At 40.7% G+C, this 25829-nt stretch overlaps 3 protein-coding genes across 3 annotated transcripts; all 3 read right to left on the reverse strand.

The window, feature by feature from the left end:
- Positions 1 to 1728: 1728 nt before the first annotated feature.
- PCDHB4 (protocadherin beta 4) lies at positions 1729 to 6673 on the reverse strand. Its single transcript, XM_045794467.2, has one exon. It carries the CDS (start codon positions 6174 to 6176, stop codon positions 3786 to 3788), a length of 2391 nt encoding a protein of 796 aa, XP_045650423.2. The 5' UTR covers positions 6177 to 6673; the 3' UTR covers positions 1729 to 3785.
- Positions 6674 to 16071: 9398 nt separating this feature from the next.
- Positions 16072 to 19096, reverse strand: PCDHB3 (protocadherin beta 3). Its single transcript, XM_045794468.2, has one exon. The coding sequence runs from the start codon at positions 18486 to 18488 to the stop codon at positions 16152 to 16154; it is 2337 nt and encodes a 778-aa protein (XP_045650424.2). The 5' UTR covers positions 18489 to 19096; the 3' UTR covers positions 16072 to 16151.
- A 754-nt stretch (positions 19097 to 19850) lies between these two features.
- Positions 19851 to 24881, reverse strand: PCDHB2 (protocadherin beta 2). Its single transcript, XM_045794470.2, has one exon. The coding sequence runs from the start codon at positions 24122 to 24124 to the stop codon at positions 21728 to 21730; it is 2397 nt and encodes a 798-aa protein (XP_045650426.1). The 5' UTR covers positions 24125 to 24881; the 3' UTR covers positions 19851 to 21727.
- Between the last annotated feature and the right edge of the window lie 948 nt (positions 24882 to 25829).

Genomic DNA, 25829 nt, shown 5'->3' on the forward strand with positions numbered 1-25829 from the left:
TTATGTGGAAAAGTCCGCTATTTTATTGTTGCTCCCTTAAGAGTAATGTCTCATTTTTTGGTGGTTGCTTTTAAGGTTTTCTCTTTGACTCTGGTCTTCAGCATCTTTCCTATGATACATCTAGGTGTACTTTGTATTTTATTTCTCTTCATTGGGTCTCCCCAAGCATCTTAAGTGGTGAAGGATTTTCACAAATTTTGGAAAATTCTTGGCCATTATCTCTTCAAACATCGCTTATTCTCTATTTCTAACATCTCCTCTCCTTTTAGGATTACAATCATATGTATGTTACAGTTTTTCATTATATCCCACATGTCAGTAATGTTCTTTTCTGTATTTTTCATTATTTTCTCCTATGCTTCTATTTGGACATTTTATATTGGCTTGTCTTGCATTCACTAATCCTGTATTCCTGTATATCTACTAAGCTATAAACTACCGAAATAGTTTTTAATTTCAGATTTTATTTCTTTCAGTTCCATAATGAATTTCCATTTTAAATTTCAGTTCTGTGGTGAAATTCTCTTTTATTTCTTTCCTCTATTCTTCATTTGTAACCTATTAGTCCCACTTATTTTAACATCACTGTCAGTAAGTTTTAGTATCTGTTTCTTCTTTGGATCATTTGTATTGTCTGTTTTTTTCCTCTAGGTTTTACTCATGTCAACCAGTTTTTTTTGTATGTGTGCCTAGTAGTTTTTAATTGAATGCAGAATATTTACGTAAAAAGCTGCCCAGGATCCAGATGATATTATCTTTTTCCAAAAAGAGTTCACCTTTTCAACTCTGTTAACTTGATAGAGTCATGTCTCATCAAATTTCCTTAATCCAAACAGGCTCTGTGCTTAGTCAAGGTGCTTTGCAGTCCTGATAAGCACCTAATTCTCCAGAATTATCAGTTGAGAACTTAGTGTATTTTCCACAGTCCCTTCTCATGACAGGTTTTAAACCCTAGTCTTTATGTATCAAGACTATCAAAACTGACTCTGCTATTCAGAGATTTTTTTACTTAGGCTTTTAGTCTTCTTCCTTCTCATGACAGGTTTTAAACCCTAGTCTTTATGTATCAAGACTATCAAAACTGACTCTGCTATTCAGAGATTTTTTTACTTAGGCTTTTAGTCTTCTTCCTCGGACTGTCCCTGAGTTTGACTGAGGGGAAAAATTGGCCATGAGCTTGACTCTTCCAGTCTGCCAAAGGCTACTGAAGTTGCTCTAGCCCATAGCAGGAGCCTTTTGTCTGTTCCAAGACTTAGCAAATTTCTGCAGGTCAAACTGCAGAAGTCAGTTCACAACTCCAAGAAATCTTAGCCCTTTGAGTTCTTATTATATTATCTGCTGTCTGTTGTGTCAAACAGATAATTTCTGAATTTTAACAAGTTTTTATGCTGTTAGGTAATCCATCCATTCTACCTGGAAGGAGACTTCCACCAAATAACTACATAACTTTTAACCTTCAGTAAAAGTTCTGCCCCCAAAACAGCATATGTTCAACTCACTATGTGCTGTGCCAAAAAAAATAAAGGAATTGTAAAAGATGTATATCTCAGATGGATGTTAGCTAAACCTATTTTGTGTGGTAGTCACTTCACAATATATGTAATTCAAAGCATCATGTTGTACACCTTAAATTTGCACAGTGATGTATTTCAATTATTTTTAACTAAAACTGGGGGGAAATGTACATATAACAGAAGCATGTAAGAAAACATAAGATTGAAATGACCGTAATTATCAAGATATTTGGCCTCCATTCTTTATTTTTGTTTTGAAACAATGGAACTGGCCTATTTTTCATAAGGTATGCATTTTGTAGAAGTTATTTGGGTCACATTTACTATTAAATTCAAATTATTGAATTTCAAAATATTGATCCATTCTACACCAAAGTCTGGTGTACAGAATGATCCATGTGTTATGGTAAGGAATGGTCTGTGCTTTATGAATATACACAGTAACCAATAAAATAATACACAAAGTAATTCACAAATTTACACAGAAATTCATAAAGGTGGGTTTGGGTGTTTATTTGGCCAGTCTCATTTGGGCAGTTATACAAATTGGCCTTTTCTGGCATAAACAAAAAAAAAAGGGAACTTGGATTTTCATAATGTTGCAATATACTGGTGAAAACTTCAGTCAGATTTCTTATCACATATAAAAGCTATTCACTTAAATTGCTAATAAATGGAGTAGTCATTAAAGTTGACTACCATATTTTTGTCTAAATATACTTGTGTTTAATTTTGTTCTCATTTTTATCACTTTCTCATTTCAATTTTTAGACTGGATGAAGACTAAAAATTATGTTTCAAGAATAACTTAACCAGTAATTTTCCTTTTTTAATGTCATTATTATATCCTTAGGGAAAAAAAGTAATTCAGGGTTAAGTACAAATAATTAAATGCCAGTATGATCCTGATATTTAAAAATAAATATTTAGATTATAAAGCACGCTCTTCAATTGATCACATTGTGTCAAAAGTTCAACTAAGAGGTTTTACACTTATATCCATATAAATTTAGTTGGACACCACATGATCAGCTTACTTTGCTTATTGAACATGACATAAAACAATTATACTTCAGATAAGTTCATTTCTTAATTAATTGCTATTTCTATTCTATTGTCCAAAATGACAACATAATGCTTATTTCTTATCAATGAAAGTTTAGCATAATTGATAAAGTAAATTTACATAAAACACCTCAAAGCTCCATTGAACAGAAGATAATTTGGACATCAAAAATAAAACATTATTTTGTTGATAAAGGATGTTCATGTCTGCAAAGTACTTTAAAGTGAAAACCTCCTATCACCCAATAACCTTGAATAGGCCTGAACAGAATAACCCAAACTCAGAAGAAATTCTCTGACTCTTTTGAAAAGTGGGGAGAAGCTGCAAGAAAACCAAAAGAAACATATACATTAAATTTCACTTGAACTTCTATTTATAGGGCAAAAGGAAGGACAAGGAAGATATGATATCCTTCATATCTTGAATCCTTTGAAAGGATTTAAGGTTCATTTAAGGTCTGAAATTGCTTTAAAGGATTTTATCAATCAGTGATTTAGTTTTGGTTAGTGAGCATGATGCCAAATGATAGATTTTCAATTATTACTTATAAATGAAAGTAATTTTTTAAATTTAGTATTAGTGTTTACAGAACACATACAGTGTGCTAGGTAAGTAGCAATCAAAAATTTTAAAAAAATTCTAGCATGTATGGTGTTCACATTAGGAAGTCACAATTTTAGTGTTTTAATATTTTAATCAAAGTGCATGTTCATGTACAATTTCAGAGAAACAAGTAGGTTAAGTTATATGCTCATGGCTTTCCAGGGGCATAGACTGGAGAACAGTCAAAAAGGCCTAGGTAGCTAAAACAAGTTCAAACACTCTAAAGATAAAGCTGATGGTAAAGACAAACACCACAAATACATAGAAATGCACAATTACATAAAAGCTTTAAGACAGTAAGGAGTTGATGTAAATAAAAATTTCTTCTTAAACTACTTGAGTAATTTATAGTTATGGACAGATTAATCATGAAGAAAAGGTCAAATATGGAGAATATACATAGTCCATAATCAGTGTAAGTGAAAATGCTAAGTTCAATGAATATCAATAAAAGGAGGAAAATTTAGCACAATCAGGGACATGCATAAGTTTGGAATAGAGATATACATATTTAGACAACAGAATTCCTTAAAAGAAAGGCATTGCAAAGGGAGTTAGGTTTGCCAAAATTAAGGAGAGGCTGACTTAACCAAATACACTCTTTAACTGAATACAAAGCTATTCCTGCAGTTGGGGTTTTCTTCAATTTCTCTCCCAATGTCCTCAATCAAGAGATTGGGAAATACTGGCTTCAAGAATTTGAACTCACCAGTCCTAGGAACTCCCGTCAGACGCACGTCATACTGGTAGCTGTGGGACAGGGTCCCCGTGCCGCTGACGTCCACCAGGTGGCCCGCAAACGGGCCCTCGGGCACCGAGCAGCCGCCCCCCGACGCCGCCCGGCTCCGCCTGCACAGCCGCACCGCCACGAACACCAGCACCGACACCAGGAAGAGCGACGACACCGACGCCAAGGCGATGACCAAGTAGACGGTGAGCGGGTCGGCCCGGGCCTCGGCCGCCGCCACGTCCGGCAGCGGCAGGTAGGGCTGCGAGAAGCCGTCCACCAGCAGCACGTGCAGCGTGACGCTGGCCGACAGCGGCGGCTCGCCATTGTCCTTGACCAGCACCAGCAGCCTGTGCTTGACGGCGTCGCGCTCGCTCAGCAGCCGGGCCGTGCGCACCTCGCCGTTGTGCGCCCACACGCCGAACAGCCCGGGCTCCGTGGCCTTGAGCAGCTGGTACGACAGCCAGGCGTTCTGGCCCGAGTCGCCGTCCACCGCCACCACCTTGGTCACCAGGTAGCCCGCCTCGGCCGCCCTGGGCACCAGCTCGGTGCAGGGCGCCGAGCCGTTCTGCAGCGGGTACAGCACGAAGGGCGCGTTGTCGTTGGCGTCCACCACCAGCACGCGCACCAGCGCCTGGCTGCTGAGCGCGGGCGAGCCGCGGTCGGCCGCGCGCACGCCAAACTCGAACGCCTGCAGCGCCTCGTAATCCAGCGCCCTGAGCGCGAACAGCTGCCCGTTGTCCGCGTTGATGGACACCAGCGAGGCCAGGGGCAGGTGCGGGTCGTGGGGCGGCAGCAGCAGCGAGTAGGTGACCTGCGCGTTGGCGCCCGCGTCTCTGTCGGTGGCGCTCACGCTGCCGATGTGCAGGGCGGGGCTGTTGTTCTCGCGGACCCGCAGGGTGTAGGAGCTTTGGCTGAAGGCGGGGGCGTTGTCGTTGACGTCGGACACCGTCACGGTTAAGTTGTGCTGGGTTTTCAGCTTGGGGGTGCCCAGGTCGGTGACGGTGATGGTGATGTTGTACTCGGCCTGGCTCTCTCTGTCAAGGGGGCTTTCTGTTACCAGAGTGTAAAAGTTCTTGAATGTCGGTTTCAGAAGGAATGGCAGATTATCTGGTATAGAGCAAATCATCTTTCCATTGTCTCCAGAGTCTCGATCTCGAATTCTGAAGATAGAGACTACAGTCTCAGGAGCATTTTCTGGTACGGAGCTGGTGAGTGAAGATATGGTAAGTTCAGGGGCGTTGTCGTTCACATCCACCACATCTATGACAACGGTGCATTTTCCAGAAAGGCCTCCTCCGTCTATAGCTTCAATTTCCACGTGGTAAGATTTAATTTGTTCAAAATCCAGTTTCTTTGTCAGTCGGATTTCTCCTGTGACTCCATTTATTGAGAAAGTTTGTTTAATTTCATCTGATGCCTGGAACAAGCCATAGGAAACACTCCCGAAGTTTCCTGCATCTACATCTCTAGCGGAGACACTAAGTACTGGGGAGCCTAGTGGGCTGTTTTCCAAGACCTGCACCTTATACGGGGTGTGCACAAACTCCGGAGCATTGTCATTGACGTCCATGATCAGGATCCGCACTGTGGTGGTGCCAGACTTAGGTGGAGACCCACCATCCAGTGCAGTGAGGGTTAAGCTGAACTCAGGCTGCTCCTCTCGATCCAGCGCTTTGTCCTGCACCAAATCTGGGTATTTCTTGCCGTCACTATGATTTCGAGTTAGAACATGAAAATGAGAATTGGGGCTGATAGTGTATTTTTGAAGACCATTGCTGCCCACATCCAAATCCTGAGCTAATTTCAAGGGAAACAGAGTCCCTGGCTGGCTGTTTTCCAGTATTTTCAAGAGCATTTCCCCAGTCGGGAATACCGGGGAGTGGTCATTTACGTCCTGGATTGATAATTCTCCTTCAAAAAATTGAACCGGCTTTTCTAGGAACACTTGGAAATGCAGTACACACGGTTCAGTAGGGCCACATAGCTCTTCCCGGTCTAGTTTCTCCCTCAAAAGCAAATCTCCAGTCTGACGATCCAGCTGCAAGCGCTGCTTGTCATCGTCAGACACCACCCGGGCCGACCGGGCGGCCAGGTCCCTGATTCCCAGGCCCAGATCCTTGGTCAGATGGGCTACAAAGGAGCCACTCTCTGTTTCTTCCATCACAGAATAACGAATAGGCTCAGCAAGAGCCGGAGACAAGAACACCATCAAAATAAAGACCATCACTTGCCTGTTTGGTTGAATTCTCTCTAGCGTCTCCATGTTGGAGACCCGGTGCTTACATCCAATCCCTTCTGGCACCGACAGAGGTATTAAATTACGATTTCTTGTTTGGTAGAGTCCTCACAAAGTTGCCTTGAATCTTAAAATTCGTTTAGTATACCGCAGTCCAAACTCGCTGGTAACCCAGCACGGCTGGCAAAGCTCCTCTCGTGTATTTTTGATTCCTTTTGCAACAAAGGAATACGCGAGCTTTTTAGGGCTCTGTATTCACAACCTTAGCCTGCAGCGCCACCCTGCGTCTTGATTGAGAAATTAATATTCTCAAGTCAAAGCATATTTTGGAAGTGTCCAAAGTTAAGCTACTTTTTAAAGTGTATAGAACTTTCACAAACTTTTTAATTCCATTAACTTGCATAATTTATAAGGTTACTTCTTCATATTGCATGAGCTACAGTAACTGAGCACAAATCAGGAGGATAACCTGGTCTCCCCACACTCTAATCAGTGGAACTTTCCTGGTCTCCCCACACTCTAATCAGTGGAACTTCAAAGAACTCCGTTTCCCCTTTATGTAATCTAACCAGGGGAGATAAATTCTTATAAAATTATAAATCGTATTTGTTTATTTCCAAGTATGTGAGGAATTTATGATGATGCAAAAGTTTGTTAAGGTGCTCGCTATCACATGGTCTCAGGGAGACTATTTTTCAAAGAAACTTTCTCTGTCCCTACAAACAGTAGTATAGTTGAATGAAGAGGCATCTTGCTTTGTTATGAGTCCTTTTACAGTGTAAATCCGCATTAAATTTAGAAGGAAATCAAACATATTAGAGTCAGATTCTTAGACTGGAGAGCAAATGCCAGGGCTTTTACAGACAAGGAAACTGAAGCTCAGAGGGTGATAGGACTTGATTAATTGACTATTATCAGAATAATATAAAAACAAAATCAAGTGAGTAAAAATCATAAAATTTTGTTAAAGTAAAGGCTTTAAGATTAAACTTATTTAGAGCAAGTTTACTTCTTACTGCATTCATCCTTTGTATCCCAGATACCATATTCTTCAACCAGCTGATTTGGGCAAAATAAGAAGCCCTGATTTAAAGCATTTTAATCTGTGAGCAAAGGGTGCCTCAGGCCTTGTCTATTCATATATCATAAAGAGGAGAGACTTATTTATAAAATGGATTCCAGCACAGTGTGCAGCCATTGTGATTACCCTGATATAGTAAGTTAACTGAGATACAGTTAAGCAGTTTCTCGGTTACAATTAGTATATTGAGTGTATTGAGTAGAGTACCATTTATCTTGGCACATACAGGATTTCCCCTCTTTAAATATCTTGCTATTTTATTTAATTACTTAGTTAACTTAATAAATTATAATTCATGTTGAATGAATTATTTTAAAAGCATTAATATTTAAATTCTGAGAGTGACAGAACGTATTAGAAAAAATATTCTTGAAAGAAGCTTGGATTATGGTAGTCATTAAAAAATGTCAAACAAATAAATAAATTAATCCATTCTAATGATCATGTTTCTATTTATATATGAAGATTACTGCCAGATCATATATTCAGCCATAAACATGTCTGAAAATAAACAGAATTCTCAGAGTATAATACATGCTAAGTACTATTCAATTAAATTTACTTTGATTCTAGTTCTAGTAATTAATTCCTATAAGAGTCATAGCAATGGCAATAATAACATTAATACACTTTAGAATTCTTTCACATTTAAAGCAAATCAGAGGTGAATACAATATATATGACCATTAAGTGAAATAAAAAATGATAAAACACTGAAAAGAGCAAAAGGCAAAACTATTATTTTAGATATAAATGGAAAACAAATACCCTGGGCAAAACAAAAGAGCAAACTGTTTATAATATAATAACCAAGCTCTAGTTAGATTCAAGTTGAAGTGTTCAAAACAAAACTTAAACTACATTTTGTTTATTTATTTATTCCTATATGTTGACGTTGAAATAGTGTTGCAAATCAGCTCTTTTCAGTTTTTTTGCCAACCCAAAGCAAATGAAATTTAGATAATATTAATGCATATGTGCAACTATATGCTAGATATTATTCTAAGCATTTCCACATATTAGTTCATTTTATCCCCCAACAATCCTACAAGGTAGACACTCTTATTAGCCACATTTTATAGATGAAGAAATTGAGGCATAGAGAGTTTAAATAACCTGCCCATAATCACACATCATATGAAATGGTAGAGCTAGGATTCACACCACTACAGTGTGGCTCCAGAATCTATTCTCTTACCCACATAAGTGGAATTGGAGAAGTGAACAACTTTTTAGATAATTTAGATCCAAACTTCAGTCTTGCCTTGGTTACAGAGATATCACAGGTGATATATTTGTGTTCAAGTTTGCAATTAATATAAGAACCTTTAAAATGGTCTGTCTGCCTTTAGAGATAGATACCAGCAAAAACAGGTGCTTACACAACTTTGAAATCGGAAGGGAAACTAGTAGTGTTTTGTTGAGATCATTAATTAGGTAAAAATAAATACAAGAGCGATATATATCATGAATTCCCTGTAGCCTTGATTACGGAAGAAAAAAATACCTATGTATGGATCTTTTGGAATGTTATTAGGGTATAAAGTTAAAAACAAGAAAAACAATCTAAGAGGGCAGTCTTACATCATGGATTATCCCCCCCCCAAAAAAACTGCTAAACTTGGAAAAAATACCTCTTATGTTGTACCTGCATGGAGGAAGAGTTAATGATATCGAGGATGATCACCTGAAAAACCATTCTATTCCAGTCAGGAAAGCTGCATTTTCCACTCTGAAGGACTCATACGACTACAATTTACACAATTTTCACCAGACCTGAAGCATGACATTTAAAGTATTTTTTTCCATGTTGAATATATAAAGTGAGAGAGAATAGTTTTGATTCCTCCCTGGTGTAGTATAAGCAAGAATTTTAAATTTCCTTGAAGAAAAGATAAAAATCATTTTAAAGGAATTTAATACAAGTAGGCCAGAAGTTCAAAATGCAAAATCCATACTCTGAAGTTTTGAATATTCTCACTTGTTTAAAAAAAAAAGTGAACGAATGTTTTTTAAACCTCATGATGACTTGAGGGCTGTTTTGTTCTTAATGTGAAGAGGGAGAGTAGAGGGAAATTAAACCAATTGTTGAGAGAAAGATTAATTGGTGAAATAGGAATTAGATTTTAACTAGTATTTTTAGTTCCTTAAATCACACTTCAATAGTATTATTTCAAAATATTAAACTAACATTAACAATCGGTTCATGTTGATGGCGTGTGGATTTTGTTAGAAATTCTTACAAATTTTTGAGTTCCTCTACTAGACAGATAAATTAAATACATCAGGCTGGCCATTTGAGTGCAATAACTATAAAGCAAACGATACTGCTCACTGGTGAAAGCAAATTAAATTTAATATCAGTTAAAATTCCAAACTAAACCTGTAGGATATTTTTAAAAATCACATTTATTGGGACACCTGGGTGGTCAGTCGGTGAACATCCAATTCTTGATTTTGGCTCAGGTCATGATCTCAGGGTCCTGAGTTTGAGCCCAGCACTGGGCTCCATGCTAAGTGTGCAGCCAGCTTAAGATTCTCTCTCCCCTCTCCCTCTCTCCCTCTGCTGCTCCCCATTCACAGTCTCGTGTTCACTCTCTCAAATAAATAAATAAATAAATAAATAAATAAATAAATAAATCACATTTATTGAAATGCAAATTTTGAAAGGAGATATCTGAATGATGAGAATTTGGCTAGAGAAATTTATGATGGCATCTAAGATAATTTCTAATAATTTCTTGTAGAACATTCTAAATGAAAAGAGTATTTGTATGTTTAATGTATCGAAATGTTCAAAATCTAATGTCTAACTTTAAACTCAGGAAGTATGAGTCCTCCAACTCTGTTGTTCTTTTTCAAGATTATTTTGGCTCTTCTGGGTCCCTTGCATTTCCATATGAATTTTAAGGTCAATTTGCCAATGTCTGAAAAAAGAAAAGCCTGCTGGGATTCTGATAGGATTGCATTGAATCTGCAGACCAATTTGGGAGGTATCACCATCTCAACAATATTGAGTCTTTCAATCCATGAACACTTTCCATTTACTTAGGTCTTCTTTAATTTCTTTCAGTGATGTTTGGTTGTGCTCAGTGTAAAGTCTTGCACTTCTTTTGTTAAATTTGTTCCTAAGCACTTTATTCTTTTTGATGCTATCACAAGTGGAATTGTTTTCATTTCAGTTTTCGATTGATTTTTAAAGACTATTTATTTATTTATTTATTTATTTATTTATTTGGAGAGTGTGTGCATAAGCAGGGGTGGGGTGGGGGAGGGGCAGAGGGCGAGAGCAAAGAAGCAGTCTCTCCACTGAGCCAGGAGCCCTGTGTGGGGCTCTATCCCAGGACCCTGAGATCATGACCTGAGCTGAAATCAAGAGTTGGATGTTCAACCAACTGAGCCACCCAGGCACCCCTCTTTAGGATTTAAAATTTTTATGCAAGATCATGTCATCCACAAATATACTTTAACTTCTTCATTTCCAATCTGAACTATTTTCTTTTTCTCACCTAATTGCCCTGGCTACAGTTCCAGTACAATATTAAATAAAGCAGTGAGAGGAGACATCCTTGTTCGTTCCTCATCTTAGGGAGAAAGTCCTTCACCATTAGATATGAAGTTAACTGTGGGTTTTATAGTTGTCCTTAATCAGGTTGAGGATATTCCCTATTCTTCCTGGTTTATTGAGTGTTTTTTATCATGAAAAGGTATTGGATTTTGTAAAGTGATTTTTCTGTGTTAATTGAGATGGTAATATGGTGTATTGCTCTGATGATTTTCATATGTTAAACCAACCTTTAATTTCTGGGATGAATTCTACTTGGTCATGGTATATAATTCTTTTTATATGTTGCTGGAGTTAGTTTGCTAATGTTTTGTTGAGAATTTTTGCATCTATATTCATAAGGGATATGGTATATTATTTTATTTTCTTGTATTATCTTTGTCTGGTTTTAGCATCATGATAATATGGGCCCCATAGAATGAATTGGGAGATGTCTCTGGTCCTCTTTTTACAATTGGATTTGTGAAGGACTGGTGATAATTCTTTAAACATTCAGTAGAATTCTAGTCCTGGGCCTTTCTTTATGGAAAGTTTTTGATTACTGATTAAATCTTGAATAGGATAAGACATTTAGGATGAAAAAATCCATTTCCCTAAAGATAAAAAAATTTAGGTAAAACCCCTCCCACCTCAAAATGACAATATTTAGACAATACAGTTTTAATTTTTTATAAACCACCAGTCGTTTTAGAAGTTGAGTTTCTCATCAAAGCTCTTCCTCATAGTCAGCCCATATTAGCTGGAGACAACTGACTTCAGAAAGCTGAACCCATTAGTCTCTGACATTCCAGTCAGAAACCTCTCACATTAATAGTTCTTCAACTAAGTCCAAATGATGTTGATATCCCCCAAATGCTCAAAAAAAAAATGGCCTTATGAGCAGTAGTCCACTGAAGGTTCCCTGTTCATCCTCCACAACTGAACATCATTGAACAGGAGCAGAGAATCGAAAGAGGAGGATGGCCGGGTCATCTCACTGCTCAAGAGGACAGAGAACCTGCCAGCTGAGTAGACATCTGTGGAGGTTCAGTGAATGACAGGTCAGGCGGGGATAGGTCCTAGACCCTGTCAAATAGAGTGACCTCTAGTCTTTAATCATAGCAGTAGCTTGTGCCTGGCTGTGCCTGTGACTTTGGAGCCTAGATATGCTTCAGCGCTCCGATACTTCCAGGTTGTGGGCCCACTTGCTAAACATCAAGTACTATGAAGCTTTGAATCATTGATGAAACAGTCCTGAGTTCTACTCAGATTGCCATCCCGGTTACCACCTTGTCTGTGTGGCACCAGCTCAGTGCATAATATAAGATAGCTCCGCAGCACATTTTCTTGGTCATCCAGCACTACCATGTGCAACACTGTCACATATTAATCAAGACCTTGCTTTTTTGTCCTGTAGGGAATCCCCATGTATCAATTACTTCAGTTACAACTCGATTTTCCTCAAAACCGGCTTGTTTACTCTGCAAATTAGAAAGTAAAAAATGTCTCCACTAGCTCCCATGTCTACAGCCTCAGCCATCACCATGACAAACAAGAGGCAGAGGGTGACCTTCTCTGTGATTTTGCCTCACGGAGCAAATGCAGAGCAGGACCGTCCAAGGGAGACTGGGACCCAGACCAAATACATCATTAGGTATTGGTCTCAAACTTCTCCCTGTGTGTGACAGAGCTGAGCTAAGCTTCTTCATTAAGGCTTGGATTTGCAGAGCCTGGGGCTGGAAACACCCTGAGACTCCTCCTTCCTCCCTTCCACAAGACTACCAATACCAGTACTGGCATGAGGGAAACCTCCAGAAGGGGATGAGTTGTCAATAAAATATCACCAAGCAAATGAGGAAGACTAACAGAGTGAAAAATGGACTCAACAGATAAAAGAATGTATACACAAGAAACAGAGATTCAGAACAATATGGAAAGAACTTAAGAGTAAAAGACATTTACTTTCCTCAAACAAAAAAGAAGGAAATAACAATTGTGAATAGAAAAAACAAGTTGTTGTGAAAACTGACCAAATGGAAGTTAAAAAAAAAACTAAAGTTACTGAAACAAAAACAATCAGCATATTGGGTAAATCTCAGGTTGGGACCTAGCAAGTACCAGCACATCAAGAATAAAGAAAAAATATATATATATAAAAAAAAAAACAGAGTAAAGGCGGGGCACCTGGCTGACTCAGTGGGTAGAGCACAGGACTCTTGATCTTGGGACGTGAGTTAGAGCCCCATGCTGGGCATAGAGATTACTCTTAAAAAATAAAGAAGTTTACAAATAAAAGAATGACAACTATACTGATTTCATACTTTTGATCAACAGTGTTGAATACCAAAAGAACAGGAGGAAAATTGTTTAAATTCAAAAATCTATATTCAACCAAACTATAACCAAGCTAAGAATATCAGTATTAGACATAAAAGTAACTTTGAATTAAAACTAACAGACTTCTAGCTTTAAAATATATAGCAAACTACTCTGAAAAGCCAGTATAAATAAAGAATAAAAGTAGTGGGATATGCAGAAAAACTGACTTTTTTTTAAAGTCCTCATTTACAAGGCAGCCATATTTAAGGAAGAGAAATTAAAATGGCCCCTCCCCCCAAACACACTCATGCAACAAATGTTATTCAAGCATCTACTGTGTGTGACACATTGTGCTATCTGAATAAAACAGAAACATACTCTACCGACAAGTTCCTTAGAGTCTAGTCAGGTTATTTAGTGTGTTTGGGGGGAGGGGCCATTTTAATTTCTCTTACTTTTTGAAAATTAGAATATTAGAGATCGATTTGGAAATAATTCACAGTAATGAACTTATTAGTCCTCATAGAAGACTACTAAAAATTATCATTAGCACAGGAAGTCATCCCTTTTACCCTGTACCAGACTTTCAGTATGGGAATTCCAAAAAGTGGCCACAATAGATAGTACTATACATATGGTGCCCTCTTTGTCCTGTACTTAATATCCAGATAAAGAGGTTTTTGAACATTGTCTTCAAATAAAAGAGTAAAAGGTCTTCAACAGCCCAGAAATAAAAGCAATTTTGAAACAAGACTAAGGTGTAATTACTTCTGATCTTCAAATTTAGTTCAGAGGATCTTTTCTGGCTTTACTAAATTCTGTTCACTTTCTCAACAGTATATGAATTCAACGGATTGACCAACTAAGTTATTAATAGTATCCATTATTTTGTGTTCTGGGTATAAATGAATGCTCAGCATTTAGCCCCTCCAACTTTAGTCCTAGATCGTATACCATAATGGAAAAAAAAAAAAAACCTGCCTTCTATACCTTACAGAGAATACTTCCCTAGCTCTCACACTACCCAGGACTAAGCCTTTTTCTTCTCTTACTGAAAATTCAGCTACGTATGAAAAGAAGAAAAAAGATCTGACTAAAAGAGCCAGATTCAAACATCTCTATAAAGTGCTTCATCAGTGAAAGGAAATATTCTCTTTCCCCTGGTTAATAGGATTCATACATTTGATTCTCAGTTATATAAAATGATAGCATTTATAACTACACTTTAATGTATGATTGAATTCTTTTTCTCTTTTGGGAATTCTTTTTCTCTTTTGGGAATTTTCAAAATCATTGAGAAACTTTACTTTCTTCTAGTCATCAGTTTTCAGTTCTTGGAAGTTTCTATCCATTTGGATGAGAAAATGCCTCTGAGAAGAAAACTGATTTTTTCCTAATCAACTTCTCTAATTGGGAACTAAATAATTTGTCACTTTAATATAAATTTTTCTGTTTCACCCAAAATAGCCATAAAATGTGTTTTGGTTGCTTCCAGATTTTATCCATAGGTGTAGCTAATTTAGACTTTCACAATGATATTGCTCTCTCTTCTTTAGAACTACCCTATTCTTGGACATCTTTTAATTACATTATAGGGGGTAGAATGCTGATGTGGATGGACAGTTTATCCCAGAAGGACCATATATAATCCTGAGTCATGACAGATTGAAATCAGGAGGAGGGAATCAAGACAGGAAACAAAAAATACATATGTATTTCCCTCATATATCACCATCTAAATGCCAAGTGGGTATTAATTTAAATGGTTCTTCTTAAAAAGATTTACTTATTTATTTTAGAGAGAGAATGGAGGCAGGGTGGGGCAGAGGGAGAGGAAGAGAGAATTCAAGCAGACTCCAACTGGAGCACGGAGGCAGGGCTCAATCTCCTGATGCTGAGATCAGGACTGGAGCTGAAAACCAACAGTCAGTGGCTTAACTGACTGGGCCACCCAGGTGCCCCTAGGTATTAATTTTAAAAGTAGTATTGGATGGGACACCACTTTTACCATAATCCATTTAGAGGTCATATATGCATGTGCTTTCTTGAAAAATTTTAAAAATGACGCTTAGGTTGGATTACCTGGGTGGTCAGCCTGTTGAGCCCAAGACTCTTGGTTTCCCCTCAGGTTGTGATCTCAGGGTCCTGAGATGGAGCTAAGCATGGAGTCTGCTTGAGAGTCTCTCTCTCTCTCTCCTACCCATCTCCACAGTGTCTTTGAAATAAATAAATAAACAAATAAATAAATAAATAAAACCTTTTAAAAAATGACTCGGGTTGATAACATTTATATCTCAGAATTTACAAACTAAATTGTCATCGCATCAGATGCCTCACTAAACAACGTTTTCGTGCAAAATGGAAAGGCACAATCTGTTGTTCAAAATGCTCTAGGTTTAATTTTTTTCTTCAGACATCATGAGAATACTCTAGGCAAATCCAAGAGTAATTTGCCTTATAGCCTTTATTTTGTGTTCATTTTTGTCAATGTAAATGCATATAATATTGAAATATTAATTGCAAATGTCAAAACAGAAACTGAACTAAATGTATTACTTTCGTTTGATTACTATGTCCTTAAAAACATGTTGTACCTTAAATAAGGTGCATCTTAAAGAAAACAAATTATATCTATCCACAAACTTCATTAACTACGAAGCTGCTTTAAGTATATTGCAAAGAACAATATCTGACTGTATTCAACAAGGTAAATTATAAGATCGCTGGTGTGGAACTCTATCTACATTGCTCTGGATATAAAATTTGAGATGAGTTCCTTAAAGTAAACCTGTTAGAAATCATCATTAAAACAAAATGAATGTATTTTTCCTCACCTATTAGAAAAGGAAAAGGAGGCATTAAGACTGCATTAGTAAGAAAGGAAGCAGATGAAAAAAGAATATGCAAGGATTAACAAAGTAAAATCAATATATAAACAAAAGGTTATATCAACTAAAGATTCTTGATTTCAAAAGAAAAACATAGTCAAACAACTATCTTTATACTATTCTGTAAATGAAACCTAAACTATCCTTAAAATTGGAGCTTTGCTTTAGTCTCACTCAGTGTCTTGAACCAGACCCATGGGCTTGAGGAACTTGAACTCGCCGGTCCCTGAGCCTCCCCTCAGACACACCTCATACTGGTAGCTGTGGGACAGGGTCCCCGTGCCGCTGACGTCCACCAGGTGGCCCGCAAACGGGCCCTCGGGCACCGAGCAGCCGCCCCCCGACGCCGCCCGGCTCCGCCTGCACAGCCGCACCGCCACGAACACCAGCACCGACACCAGGAAGAGCGACGACACCGACGCCAAGGCGATGACCAAGTAGACGGTGAGCGGGTCGGCCCGGGCCTCGGCCGCCGCCACGTCCGGCAGCGGCAGGTAGGGCTGCGAGAAGCCGTCCACCAGCAGCACGTGCAGCGTGACGCTGGCCGACAGCGGCGGCTCGCCATTGTCCTTGACCAGCACCAGCAGCCTGTGCTTGACGGCGTCGCGCTCGCTCAGCAGCCGGGCCGTGCGCACCTCGCCGTTGTGCGCCCACACGCCGAACAGCCCGGGCTCCGTGGCCTTGAGCAGCTGGTACGACAGCCAGGCGTTCTGGCCCGAGTCGCCGTCCACCGCCACCACCTTGGTCACCAGGTAGCCCGCCTCGGCCGCCCTGGGCACCAGCTCGGTGCAGGGCGCCGAGCCGTTCTGCAGCGGGTACAGCACGAAGGGCGCGTTGTCGTTGGCGTCCACCACCAGCACGCGCACCAGCGCCTGGCTGCTGAGCGCGGGCGAGCCGCGGTCGGCCGCGCGCACGCCGAACTCGAACGCCTGCAGCGCCTCGTAATCCAGCGCCCTGAGCGCGAACAGCTGCCCGTTGTCCGCGTTGATGGACACCAGCGAGGCCAGGGGCAGGTGCGGGTCGTGGGGCGGCAGCAGCAGCGAGTAGGTGACCTGCGCGTTGGCGCCCGCGTCTCTGTCGGTGGCGCTCACGCTGCCGATGTGCAGGGCGGGGCTGTTGTTCTCGCGGACCCGCAGGGTGTAGGAGCTTTGGCTGAAGGCGGGGGCGTTGTCGTTGACGTCGGACACCATCACGGTTAAGTTGTGCTGGGTTTTCAGCTTGGGGGTCCCCAGGTCGGTGACGGTGATGGTGATGTTGTACTCGGCCTGGGTCTCTCTGTCGAGTGGTCTCTCTGTAACTAGGGTGTAGAAATTTTCTACGGATGGTTTGAGCACGAAGGGGAGATTGTTCTCGATGAAACACATAATTCTCCCATTGTCTCCAGAGTCTAGATCAGACACACTGAAAACAGCCACCACAGTCTCTGGCGAGTTCTCAGGGATAGGGCTGGTAATTGAGGACAAGGTCAGTTCTGGTGGGTTGTCATTCACATCAACCACCTGAACTATCACTGTGGTTTTTCCGGAAAGGCCTCCGCCATCCTTAGCTTCTATGTCCACTTCATAAGTATTCATAACCTCATAATTCAAATATTTGACTAGCTGGATATCACCAGTAATTGGATTTAGCTGGAAGGTTTTGCGAATTTCTTCAGAAGCGTGAAAAAATGCATATGATACTGTCCCAAAATTTCCTGTATCTAAGTCAGAAGCTGAGACAGTGACAATAACAGAGTTAATGGGGCTGTTCTCTAGAATTTGAACCTCATAGAGTGACTGTGTAAATTCAGGGGCGTTGTCGTTTATGTCTAAGACCAGGATGTGGAGCTGGGCGATTCCCGACCGGGGTGGAGAGCCGCCATCCAGCGCGGTGAGCGTCAAAATGAGCTCTGTCTGCTCCTCGCGGTCTAGCGCTTTGTCCAGCACCAGTTGTGGGTACTTTCTTCCGTCCCTACGGCTGCGTGTGAGAACGTGGAAATGGGAATTAGGAGTGATAGTGTAGTTGTGGAGACTGTTTCTTCCCACATCCAAGTCCTCAGCATTTTCCAAAGGAATTATGGTTCCTGGTGGCGTGTTTTCTAAGAGTTTCAGCTGCATTTCATTTTCAAAGAATACCGGAGAATGGTCGTTTACATCTATGACCTGAAGCTCATTTGTAACAAACTGCAAAGGGTTTTGCAGTAATATCTGAAAATGCAGTATACATGGCTCCGTGGGGCCGCATAGCTCTTCCCGGTCCAATTTCTCATGCAGGAGCAAATCGCCGGTCTGATGGTTGAGCTGAAAATGCTGTTTGTTCCCTTTAGACACAACCTGGGCGCCCCTCACAGCCAGTTCCCCTACTTCTAGCCCTAGATCCTTTGCTAGGTTGGCTATTAAATAGCCCCTCTCTGTTTCCTCAAACACAGAGTAGCGTCTTGAGTCAGACCCAGCCAGAGACCCACCCAGAAAAACAAAGAGAAATAGGACTTGCCTTTGTCTAAGAAAACGCTCCCCTCTGGCCTCCATTGTGCTTTCGCCACGTTCTTCCCGGATATATTGCCAAACTAAGCCTCCGGCAGTGCTAGCAAACGCAGCCTTTTGCCTTCCAACCTTTGAAGAAGGTCTAGCGAATAATCCTTTCCTGGGCTCAGATTTTCTTGCTTAAAAATCTGCCCAGGCTCACAACCCCCTAGTTTACCGAATTGGATCGGTGCCTTAAAGAGTGCGCACAATGCCGGTGGTTTAATTCGCCTTCTTAGTCAACAGCGCCACCATGCGTTCGCTGGTAGCTTAAAAATCTTAGAGAAGGTGTTGGGGCCGGAGCGTCGCAGGGTGTTTTGATTTTTTAATCGCTTATTCCCCTTCTCAAACCCATTTGACGCTACTGGAGGAGGTTCTTGTGTTAAATGAGTTAAACAAACACAACCTAGGGAAATGAAATGTCCCCTTAAAAAAGAACAACCACTGTCTTTGGTAAGAGTCCTCATTTACATGTTTTTGCTGATTTATATGATTTCGCTGATAGAGCTACTCTTCCTGCCCATCTGCAATTATTATCCATAAACTTTAAAGGATTTTGCTCTAAATGATGATATGCTTCATAGCCTACTTGCATTTTTCTCTTATTTTCCAGATTTTGTAAAATGTGCACGAATTGCATTTATAATCAGGGAAAAAATGCTATGAAAAGATGACCTCATGCAAGGTGATAAAAATTATAATAGGTCGTGTCAGGGTGTATACTCAGAGGTCACAAATGCCCAATTCCTTTCAAATCTTCACACTCAGGGAACATAGAGATTTCTCCTCTTCATATTTCACAATAATTTTACAATTACTGGTTTCATCTATATGAACTGTATTAACTGTTTCATCTATGTAACTGTAACTTATCTGTGGAAACACGTATTTGTTGAGTTTGTAGAAGTTAGGCATATAGTGGTAACAAGACAAATCGTGTCTATCTCGTACAGTTTTCCATCTAATGGGATGAACAGACTTTAAATATATGTTCAAACAAACTGTGAAAAGTGCTACATAGGAAATATACTGAGCACACTGAAAGTATGCAATAGGAGGACCTGACTCAATGGGTGGTGGGTGAAAAAGGTTCCATCAAAGTTGTGCCACTTAATCTAGAAGATGAAGGATAAGATGTTTGTCTTACAGGCCAAGTCTTACAGACTAAGACTGTAAAATGGGAAGAATACATATATGAGAAACTGATACATAAAGGCTGGCAATGGTAAATAATAGCCATTATAGATGATAAAAGGGCAGTGTACCCAAAACTTTGTGTCTCAAGAGTAAGTGGGAAGAGAAGGCCGGAGAGATAAACTGTGGGCAAATAACAGATGCTTGGATTTTATTCTAAGAATAAAAGGAAGATATTGCAAGGTTTTAAGCAGAGAAATGAAACAATTCAAATATCAACTGTTCAATCTAGCATCTTCACAATTATCAGGAATGTAACAGGAAGGATCATCTATTAGGATTGCTCTTAATATTAGTAATACTAAAAATAACAGCACTTATACTTGTATATATATTATCTCATTGATCATAATTTCAAGATATAGAAATAGCTGTTATTAGCATTTTGGGGGAACAGAAATTATGTGACTTATCCAAATCCTACTAAGGATTAGCAGTGCTCTACACTGCTAATCTCAAAAGGAAACCTTTAGAATTCATATAATTTTAATAGCACAGCTCATGCAAATAAACATAAAATGATATAAGAATTTAAATATAGGCTGAAGAACATTAAGAATTAAAAATGTGTTTTAATGTATGGATCTGAAATTGCACTGCAAGAAATAAAGTTGAATGAATCATTTAGGGAATTACACAAGGAAATTTAAATTATAAAATCAAAAACACAATTTCCCCATATATATCCCTTAAGCTAGAAGGCAGGAGAGGAGACTCAAATTAATCAGGAAGAGAGAAAGGAAAAATATATTGAGGGAAAGAGACACCAGAGACTGATAACTGCATAATCTTTCAATAACAGTAATCAGGTTAATTTAGTAACCAAAAATTATATATGTAATTCCTTATGCATCAGAGAGCATTTAATTCCAGCAAAATTTTGTTCTCTGAGTATTTTAGTGTCTTTAAATATCAGAATATCACAGGGTGAAATAAAGACACTTTCTTTCAATCATTTATTCAAAACTTTTATTAAGAACCTATGATCCTCCAGTTACTGTGCTAATCATACAATAAATGGGGAGCTATTGAGAAACATATTCAAGAACCTAAAAAGAAAAAAAGCTTTGAAAACCATAGGAAACCGAAAAGGGAAAAATAGAAGTAGCCACGGGCTTATTTCCAAAGGAATCATAAATGCTCCAAAATTTTTGAAAAATGCAATGCCAAACTAATATTTGAAGTTTCTAAAATTTGGTCAAGAACAAAGACTTAGATTTATTTCCTCATATCTCTTGGATTTTAAGGATGTGCTCAAAGTTAACAGATGGGTTGTAATTTGCTAAAACTGGTAACTTTTAAAGGGGAATTGAAATGAGCAGATGTTTAAAGAAAAATTTTTTTAATAGAAAGCATGAGGAACTACATGGCTTTAAAAACAACTGGACACATGCTATTTATTTAACTACATTTGAGAATATTAGTAGTTGACTGAGCACTTTTGATGTGAATGGTTTGTAGAATCCAGCAGTCAAGGTTGTCACAATCTCTAAGGAATCATAATCTTCACTTATGGACTCTTTAAGGAAGTACATATTTAGAAAAATGTGAGATGTTGCTTTGTTATTAATGAATACGCATATATTAATGGTTTTAGTCAACATGAGCAAACAGAATAGAAGTTATACTAGTCTAAAAGAACATACAAACACAAATATTCTGCGTTGGAAAAAGAATAAGCTTGTGTAGCGATTGCAAACATTTAAAAAGATGTTTTAAATTTTAAGTTCTGCAAAATTACCTGGGAACTGTGCAAGATGAGTTTGGGAAAAGGTGGTCTAACTTAAAAATTAAAGACTTCCGAAAATACAAAATTTACTTTCACACTTTAAGTTGAATTAAGTTACAGTGAGACTAATCAACAAAAAGAAAACAAAGGAAATTTGCATTCCTTATACCACAAATGAACACCTTTAGAAACACCAGTAACATGCACTAAATTGGAATAGGATAGCTATTTACCAAATAAAAAGAACCCCAATGACCAAGGCAGTAAGAAAGGACTTTCCACAAATTAACTGAGACTAGGCTCAGTAGACCCGTATTAATACTTAATTGAATTCAAAGTTATCCCTGAAATTGGGGTTTCCTTCACTAATCCTCTCCTCACCCAGACCAAGGAAACTGGGGATAATGGGCTTGAGGAACTTGAACTCGCCGGTCCCTGAGCCTCCCCTCAGACACACCTCATACTGGTAGCTGTGGGACAGGGTCCCCGTGCCGCTGACGTCCACCAGGTGGCCCGCAAACGGGCCCTCGGGCACCGAGCAGCCGCCCCCCGACGCCGCCCGGCTCCGCCTGCACAGCCGCACCGCCACGAACACCAGCACCGACACCAGGAAGAGCGACGACACCGACGCCAAGGCGATGACCAAGTAGACGGTGAGCGGGTCGGCCCGGGCCTCGGCCGCCGCCACGTCCGGCAGCGGCAGGTAGGGCTGCGAGAAGCCGTCCACCAGCAGCACGTGCAGCGTGACGCTGGCCGACAGCGGCGGCTCGCCATTGTCCTTGACCAGCACCAGCAGCCTGTGCTTGACGGCGTCGCGCTCGCTCAGCAGCCGGGCCGTGCGCACCTCGCCGTTGTGCGCCCACACGCCGAACAGCCCGGGCTCCGTGGCCTTGAGCAGCTGGTACGACAGCCAGGCGTTCTGGCCCGAGTCGCCGTCCACCGCCACCACCTTGGTCACCAGGTAGCCCGCCTCGGCCGCCCTGGGCACCAGCTCGGTGCAGGGCGCCGAGCCGTTCTGCAGCGGGTACAGCACGAAGGGCGCGTTGTCGTTGGCGTCCACCACCAGCACGCGCACCAGCGCCTGGCTGCTGAGCGCGGGCGAGCCGCGGTCGGCCGCGCGCACGCCGAACTCGAACGCCTGCAGCGCCTCGTAATCCAGCGCCCTGAGCGCGAACAGCTGCCCGTTGTCCGCGTTGATGGACACCAGCGAGGCCAGGGGCAGGTGCGGGTCGTGGGGCGGCAGCAGCAGCGAGTAGGTGACCTGCGCGTTGGCGCCCGCGTCTCTGTCGGTGGCGCTTACGCTGCCGATGTGCAGGGCGGGGCTGTTGTTCTCGCGGACCCGCAGGGTGTAGGAGCTTTGGCTGAAGGCGGGGGCGTTGTCGTTGACGTCGGACACCGTCACCGTTAAGTTGTGCTGGGTTTTCAGCCTGGGGGTCCCCAGGTCGGTGACGGTGATGGTGATGTTGTACTGGGCTCTTGTCTCTCGGTCCAAAGCTGTGTTTGTCACGAGGGTGTAAAAATTCTCAACAGAAGGTTTAAGGAAGAAAGGAAGATCATCTTGAATGGAGCAAACCATTCTTCCATTGTCTCCCGAGTCAGGATCTGAAACCCTGAATACAGCAATTATGGTCTCCTGCAAGTTTTCTGGGATATGATCGATAAATGTTGACATAATCAGTTCCGGAGGGTTGTCATTCAAATCCATCACTTGGACAAACACCACGCAACTTCCAGAAAGGCCTCCACCGTCTGTCGCCTGAATATTTAATGTATAAGTCTGAGTGGATTCGAAATCCAGTTTCTGTGTTAAAAAAAGTTCTCCTGACTTTGCATTTATTTGAAAAGTTTTGCGAATATCTTCAGAGGCTTGGGAAAATACATAAGATATTTCTCCATAGGTTCCAATGTCCAAATCGCTAGCAGAGACTGTGGCAACCAGGAATCCAATGGGACTGTTTTCCAGAACTTGAACCTCATAAAACCGCTTTGCAAACTCGGGCGCGTTATCATTGACGTCTAAGACTTCAATGCGAACCAAGGCAGTGCCAGTCCTGGGTGGAGTCCCGCCATCCAGCGCTGTGAGAGTTAACCTGATCTCAGCCTGTTCTTCTCGATCCAGTGCTTTGTCCAGCACCAGCTGTGGTAATATGCCGTCAGGACTGTCTTGTAATGTAAGACGGAAATGGGAATTGGGGCTGACTGTGTAACTTTGGAGACTGTTGCTTCCTACATCTAAGTCCTGGGCACGTTCTATTAGGAATGTAGTTCCAGGAGTGATACTTTCTGAAATTTTCAAAATTATTTCTTTATCTAGGAAAACCGGGGAATGATCATTTATATCTCTAATCCGTAGCTCGGCCTTAAAAAACTGCAAGGGATTTTCCAATAACACCTGGAAAGGTAGCACGCATGGCTCGGCAAGGCCGCACAGCTCCTCCCGATCCAGTTTCTCATTTAACAACAAATCCCCTGTCTGCCTATCAAAATGCAGACGCGTTTTTTTCCCTTTGGAAATGACCCGAGCCCCCCGGGCAGCTAGCTCATCTACTTCCAGCCCCAGATCTTTTAACAAATTGGCCACAAAGGAGCCACTCTCCATTTCCTCAGCCACTGAATAGTGCCTAGGCTCGGTAGCAGCCTGAGCCATGCCCAGCAAAACAAAGAATATCAAGACTTGCCTTTGTTTCAGAAAGCGTTCTTTTCCCTCTCCGGCCTCCATCGCTTTCCGGTATCCCAGCAAACGTGACCCAGTTTCAGCTCGTGTTGTGGCGGGCTCTTATCATCTAGTATCTCGCAGGTACTGGGTAAATGGAGACGCCCAAGGTCCTGATTTCCCGGAGCAAACACCTTAGAAAGCCTCCCCTTCCTGCTTGCTTCTTTAGCAGAGCATCTGGCTTAAGGAGCGCCCGCTGGTAGCTTTCTTCGTTCTACTTTTAATGCTGCAGCGCCACCCTGCGTCCTTTCCGAGTGTTTATTTTATCCAAACATTACATCCTATCCTTTCTTTTCAGACCGATGGCAATCAAAGTGGAATATTTTCACGTAGTGTCTCAACGTCTTATCTGCATTTCCAAAGACTTTTTCATTGCATTCATAAGGACCATGGCAAGCATTGACAAATTTCCATTCCAGCTTTCTCACAGATCGAAGGGGCTCGTTTTAAATTGGAAAACATCGACTTCAGAAACTGGAAGGGAGTAACTTCAGGCTCAGGATGAAAGAAGGCTTTGAGTAGGCAGTTCCCAGTTTTTAGTTAGAGGTGGTGATTAGGTTACCATCCTCACATTCAAGAGAAACCAAAAACTATACAAACTCAGGGAAATCACAGTATTCAAATAAGAACATTCTCATGGACTGTGAAATATTGTTCTTATATTATCTCTCTTGCACCACTCTCACTTCACATTTCCCTGAAATTTGACACATTTGGGCCACATGAAAATCTCCAAAAGTAGCTGGAAATTTTCTTCATGGGAATGTATCAATGTTTTTATTTTCTTTTCTAACAGATAAGGGCATTTTTTGTATAACGTCAAATCAGTTATCACATCTAGCAACGCTAATAATTTCATAATATCAAATATTCAGTAAGTATTGAATTTACCCAGTTATCTTTTTTAAAGTCTTTTTAGAGATAATTTGTTAAATCAGTGCCAAACAAGATATACATGTTGCAATTTGTTGTTAGGTGTTTAAAGTTTCTATCTTTTTGTATTTAAAATATTTGATAAGGGGCGCCTGGGTGGCTCAGTCAGTTAAGCACCTGCCTTTGGTTCAGCTCATAAACCCAGAATCCTGGGATTGAGTCACCGCCCCGTGATGGGCTCCCTGCTTGGCCAGGGAACCTGCCTCTCCCTCTCCCTCTGTCTGCCGCTCCCCCTGCTTGTGCATGCATCCGCTCTCTCTCTGTCAAATAAATAAAATATTTTTTAAAAATAAAATACTTGATAAAAAGAAGTCAGTTATCAACCCAGAAAAAGACATGGGGGAAATTTAAATGCATATTGCTTAGTGAAAGAAACCAGTCTGAAAAGGCACATACTCTATTACTTTCAACTACATGGCATTCTGGAAAAGGCAAAAGTAAAGATACGTTAAGAAGATTAGTAGTTGTCAGATAGAAGGAGGAGGTGAATTAACAGGTAAAACACAGGAGATATGGGAGGTACTAAAACTTTTCTTTATGATAATGTAATGGTGGATACATGACATTATGCATTTGTCAAAACCCATAAAAAACACAAAGAATGAACCCTAACATAAACTACAGACTCCAGTTAATAATAATGGACCGATATTGGTTCATTAATTATAATAAATGTACCACATTAATGCAAGATGTTTATACTAGGGAACACTATGAGTGAGAGAAAGTGGGTATATGGGAAATCTTTGTACTATTTGCTAAATTTTCTATAAAATCT

The sequence above is a fragment of the Ursus americanus genome, chromosome 5 (assembly GCF_024610735.1).
Source record: "Ursus americanus isolate L20-20 chromosome 5, mUrsAme1.1.p, whole genome shotgun sequence".
Taxonomy (NCBI): domain Eukaryota; kingdom Metazoa; phylum Chordata; class Mammalia; order Carnivora; family Ursidae; genus Ursus; species Ursus americanus.

Coding starts and splice junctions, on each gene's coding strand:
- PCDHB4 (XM_045794467.2), bottom strand. CDS start 6,176: ATGGAGACGCTAGAGAGAATTCAACCAAACAGGCAAGTGATGGTCTTT.
- PCDHB3 (XM_045794468.2), bottom strand. CDS start 18,488: ATGGAGGCCAGAGGGGAGCGTTTTCTTAGACAAAGGCAAGTCCTATTT.
- PCDHB2 (XM_045794470.2), bottom strand. CDS start 24,124: ATGGAGGCCGGAGAGGGAAAAGAACGCTTTCTGAAACAAAGGCAAGTC.